The sequence below is a fragment of the Halyomorpha halys genome, unplaced genomic scaffold (genome assembly GCF_000696795.3).
Source record: "Halyomorpha halys isolate HHAL.00 unplaced genomic scaffold, Hhal_1.1 Scaffold143.1, whole genome shotgun sequence".
NCBI classification, from domain to species: Eukaryota; Metazoa; Arthropoda; class Insecta; order Hemiptera; family Pentatomidae; genus Halyomorpha; species Halyomorpha halys.
The window spans coordinates 155,240-161,426 of NW_027114557.1; the positions used below are offsets into that span (position 1 = coordinate 155,240).

The window sequence follows — 6,187 nt, forward strand, 5'->3', positions numbered from 1 at the left end:
ATCTTACTTTTTTACATTTTATACCCCTGTTATTTTACACTTATGTTTTTTCTCTTTTTTTTTTCCTTTTGTAACTATGTGTTTGTATCTTTTTTAGCCCTGACGAACCCCTGCCACGTGGGGCGAAACGTTGGCTCAATAAAATAGTATAATTCTACTATTTGAGTTTTTTTGACCGCACTCGGACCATATTCCATTCATATATTGGTCTATATTTCTGTTTCATTTCGTCTATTAGCTTATTGTAGCCCATGTTGCATGATAAGGCATTACATTATCATGTAACATGGGCTATATTATATTTCTTTTAACGATAGATTTCTACCTATCGATTTGTGTTTGTACATATGCAGGTGATTCAACCTTGCATAAAAAAAACCAAACAAGTATCGGTATCATTCGAAGTATCTAGCCATCACTAAATATGAATATTTAATAAATAGAACAATCTTAGATGTGAGAGTAAGGTTAAGAGTGGTATGTGGTTCTATGGTAGTCCATTGGTGCATTGATATTGGACATGATAAGGCGAAGGGGGTTGCCAGATTTGTGGATTTTGGGTAGTCCGTACTGTCGAGGAAGTAGAGAGTTGTATTAAATGAGGTTGGGACGGTCCCGAACTTAATGACTCCAAATTGTAGATAAAACTGGACTACCATAGAACCAGAAACCAAATTTAATAAGTAGATTTGAGTTTCAATTATCAAATATTATCTCATAGGCTTAGGATAGGTATACAAATCTTGAATTAATCCAACTAAACTTGTACAAGGTGATATCAATGACATACAGGCTTTAGGAGGTCTTGGTTTTAGTAGGGGTATTCATAATCTTTAAATTGATAAAAATGAATTTAATATGTTAAAATAAATCCTGACAAATCCCACTAGATCACCTTTACTCTCCGTCGTAAACCTCTGCCCTCCTGTCCTACAGTATCGTCTCTAAATACTCCATTAACGCCTGTTGAAAAGATTCGATACTTAGGACTCCATCTTGACAAGAGACTTACTTAGAATCCACACACAAGACTGAAACGACAAGAAACTGCTCGTAGATTTCGATTGCTACAACACTTACTTGACAAACGCTCTAAACTTCTCATTCACTACAAAAAATTAGTATACACTACCATAATCAGACCAATTTGGACATATGGAATTGAGCTCTGGGGCTCCACCAAACCATCAAATTCTTCTCGCATCCAATCGTTACAATCCTAAATCCTACATAAAATCCTTGATGCTCCTTATTACGTTACAAATAAACTCATTCACAAAGACCTTAACATCCCATTCGTTGCAGATTTGACCCAAAACAGATATGCGTCTTTTCATTCCAAACTCCTTAACCATCCTAACCCATTGATTCTTAATCTTTCATCCTTAACAATCCCTGATAATCCTCCGAGGCGTCTGAAAAGAAGATGGCCACGGGATCTTCTAATTTTAATTAATGTTTCAAGTACCACCAATGGGTGGTTCCTTTCCAAGATTTTCAAGTTTATATAAAACATACAACATATTTACCTATTGTATTATTTTGTACAGTTGTAAATTACATTATATAAATAATTTAAAAAAAATTAACATGTTAAAGCGTGTTAAATGGAAAAACTTATGTTAAATGGAGAAATAGTTCCTTCTTTTACCATGCTAAAACGATGTAACATGGCTGACAGTCTGTTACCAAGTAGGTTAAATGAAGAATGATGTCACAAAACAGACCAGCTGAGCTTATCACCGTTTTATTCTTGTCCTGTTTGGTTACTTACTCGTAGTTCGTGTTTTTTTTCTTTTGTCTTGTGTTTTGGACCTTTTAAAACATATAATCAGTAGCCAAACCTCTACACTTCTACTTTTCACTTATTTTAGGCATGTTGTAATACATTACTCTAATCAAAACTTAGAAGTAAACAATAACATTAAGTTTTGAAGAAAGGTTACTAAATAAGCTGCTAAGAAAATACGCTAGGAGCTCTTATGCACTTCCCATTTAACATGACTTTAAATAGAGCTGCTCAAAATGCTATACTTATAACATTTAACATAGTAAAACATTTTAAATTTAACACAATATCATGAATACCCCTAGTATAGACAGAGTAACTGGTAGACTTAACAATGACTTCTACATCACTAAGGACAGTTTTGGAATTAACAATAAGACTCACAAAACTATGAACAAAATAATTTATTTTTATTTCTTATACACCCGTATAATAATTAAAAGAAAGCTGTCAACTTATGTATTATAATAAATTTGCATCTAATTTTTAAATTAATTATTAATAAATAAAAAAGATATAATTATGAAATAGATCTTTATTGCACAAATATTTCAAAATGTTTTAGGGATTATATAGAGTTATGAACTTTTACTTTTTTTTTTTTTTTTTTACATTAACATTGTTTTATAGATATACGTTATTTTTATTATATTATTATCTAAGTAGAAAAAACAAGTTAGGGGAGAACCTTGGAGGTTGAGCTTAGGCAAGGAGGTTACTCTCTAGTAGGGAAATCGTTCCTCTTCTACATAACTTAAGACTGCTGTCTTGTCAAAGAGCCACCATCTTGAATTCACCCATTTAATCGCGTGGATTAATTCGCACGTTGATTGCTATATTAATAAACCATATAGGTATATTAACAATAAAACAACAAAACTATAAAAAAAAATTTCTTTATACAATATATAAAATTTGAAACTATTTTACTAACTTGCAATACAAATAAAAAAAAACTGTCACAAACCTGAGGTAAAAGGTTCTTTTCATAAGTCAATTACAACAATTAAAATCTATATTTCATTTTAATTTTGATGAATAATAAATTTTAAAATAATTTAACTTGTCTGAAAAAGAAAAGTAATCACCAAAATTGCAAAGATTTGGGAAATTTTGGATCCCTGTTTTAAAAATATTTTTGATCAACAGTCTTGACGTGTAAAGATGGTATACATTTCCACATAAATTAGGGCTTGCACACTGAAAAAGTCTTTCTTAAATTTTTTACCTGCCTAAACCCTTTCTTCCTAATTTTTATGTCGTAACATTACCTTGGTTTATTTTTTCTTTAAGTTATAATTTAACATTATTTTTAATTACTATAGCTTTATATTTATTTAATTTGTTATTCTTTTAGAAATTGAATATTTATAACAATCCTTTTTATATGGTTATTTAATTTTATAGTTGTTAATTATGCGTCAATTTATATTATTATTATTAGTAGATTGTTTTTAATGATTTAGATTTCACCATTAAAAAAAAATTCTTGTTGCGATAAATGATTTAAGAATGTTTAATATGTTTTGAGATAGGCTCTATTTGTATAGGATTAATGACTAGAAGCAAATATTTTATTAATAAATGAATAATTTAAAAACAGAGGCATAAAGTCTGTTCCAAGAACGACTTCTGACGGTCCGAAACTGTGTGGTGACTGCGTAGTACGTGTTTCTCCTCGAACAATCTTATTGGAACAGACCTATAATGTTATATTATGATTATTCATATTGCAGTATTTTAAACCCCAGAAATAATATAACAAAACTTCCTCATACCATCTATCTTTTGTGATTTCAATTCATTTATCCCATTCCTTGGAAAATGTTTATATATCTGGTATTTAAATGATATATATTCTAGATTTTCATTATATTTCTATTACACATTTTACACACATTTAATACAAATAAAAACTAAAATATTATAAATAAATATAAAAAGATGTTCAATCTCCTTTTATCTAGATATTTTGAATTTCAATCTGAATGTTACATTGATATATATTGTAAAGAGTGGATTAATTAATAGAAAACCAAGTTAAGAAAGACAGAGATGATTTTGATGCGGCCACAACTGTGTGAGTTGATGATCTTTTTGGAGGGATAGCCTCGTTGCCAGGACAACATGTTGCAGGACCACAAGGAGTATACGGACCCGGAGAATTTGATGCTCTTCCCGACTTCCGAATTCCGTAATCCCATCTGCCTCGAGATGAAGCTACTTTCCCGAGGGATCGATATGTCCAACGCTGTCATGGACCTCGGTAAGTTCAGATATATATTATATTAGTTAGTTATATCATTATATTAATTATCTTTATCATATGAGCCATTTAAATAAGTAAATATTGTATTGAGATATTAGGTCTCATATTTACCAACGCTCCAAATGAATACCCTACTGAAGATATCCTTTAAATGCATGCCTTAAGCACCCTTAAACGGAATTTTCGTTTCATAAACATTTATTTATACGATTTCCTCAACAACTACTGCTTTATTACCAAAGAAAAATATAAAAGAGAGTTTTTATAAAGAACAAATTGATATTATTTATATTAACGCATTATTTAATTCGGAGTCCTGGCCATGGAAAGTCCAGAAGCCACTTGGCGATTAGATTTCAAGCTGACAAGCTCGTTTTATGTTTTATTCTCTTTTTTTTCCCCTATCTTTATTTTAACCCCTACCCCTTCTTACCCCTGCCTTACCCACGTTATTATTTATCTTCACCATACATTATTATTGTTGATTTCAATTTTTTTTTTCTATTCATTTCTTTTGTTAAATTTTACTTATATTTTGCCTCTTTATTTAATATTAAGGATAGATATATTTTCTTTCTCTCAATTTTATTTTTCTTTCCATAATTTTAATTTTTAAATTATTAATAAACTAATATATTAATATTTCTTTGCATTATTTAACTTCATTTTTATTTTATTCCCTTAATTGTGTTATTCTACCTACTTATTCAATTACCTATGTATATATTTTTTTTCCACTTCTCTCATCACTTTATTTTATTAATTACATTCTGTACAATTATTTACTTTATGTCATTCTGTTTATATATTATTTTTTATTTTCTGTATTCATTGGTTGTTATCTTGTTCTGTTCTTAGCCCTGATGAAGGCTAGAAATTCTGGCCGAAACGGTGGCATGATTAAATAAGTTACATCAACTTATTTGTGTTTTATTTTGACCCCCCACCCAACCATCTTCTCGTCGTATAAGTCATCCAAGGTCAACTGGATTATGAAAAATTGAAAAATAATAGTATCTTATCTTACTTAAGATAATATCAATGTAGTATTTTCCGGGAAAAACACCCTTAAAATTCATACACTTTTATTCATAACAAATTGAATAACGTTTTGAACCTAAATTGTCAATTTTCAAATCCAATACATAAAATCATGCATTAAATACTGTCAACAATTTTATAAAACTTATATACATCACTTTATTATTATTACACTGACGATCGGGAATCTCTTCCCCACTTTGACCCAGTTAGCTCTTTTGTGAGTTACCCCTCTTTCCACTAAATATCCCAAATGAATCCTATGCTTCTTACGAAGCTCAATAATTCTTGTTAGTTTGTTCTAGAAATGTCTTCAGGTTCCATTCTACTGCAGTTCAAATACTGCAGTCTTCCGAAGGCAAGGGCTTCACATTCTGAGCTGTGCCTTTTCTTCATCTTCCATTATATTTGCTAAATCCCAACTTTTCAAAAAACATTTTAAATTATTATAATTAAAAACATCTATAACATTAATATCTTTGTAAAAAAAAAACATAATATTATTACATTACCACAGTTATGGTACCACTTTTTACTGTAGTACTGCGGAGCCAAAAGGATGGTGATACTACATAAACTGCTAATGGGCGGCTATTTGGGCGAACTCTAAAACTGATTTTTAAATTCGATGTCTCAAGTTACACAGTAATATACCGTAATGAAAAAAAAAAGTATTATATTTCAACCATTAAATGACAGGGATGCCTCTTATTCACATTTTTATCCTTAACAACCAACGGGCGTTGATGACCAGGCGGTTAAACGCCCTTTCAAAACAAACAAACGTTTTTATCCTGTTAAAAAAAATTAATAAAATATACATAATATAAGTTATATCAACCAAGTAAGGCCCATCAGGCCGATCTGGTATAAAAATAAAAAAAAAATAAAAAAAAAAACATAATGAATAATTAAAATGGGTTTAATTATTCCTACTTATATGTAAAATAAAATATTACACAGTGATCATATGATCATATATTTTTTTTTTTTAATTTTATTTTTATTTTTGTACCAGATCGGCCTGATGGGCCTTACATGGTTGATATAACTTATATTATATATATATATTTTTTTTTTTTTTTTTT

At 29.7% G+C, this 6,187-nt stretch overlaps 1 protein-coding gene across 2 annotated transcripts in view; it reads left to right on the top strand.

Annotated features, from left to right (window-relative positions):
* Nucleotides 1-6,187, top strand: part of Shab (Shaker cognate b) — a 153,754-nt gene that overhangs the window by 118,912 nt on the left and 28,655 nt on the right. For both annotated transcript variants that reach the window (XM_067051722.1, XM_067051723.1), the window contains one exon: nucleotides 3,926-4,055. In XM_067051722.1, coding sequence (XP_066907823.1) covers nucleotides 3,926-4,055 — 130 coding nt within the window. The remainder of the gene's footprint in view (nucleotides 1-3,925; nucleotides 4,056-6,187) is intronic.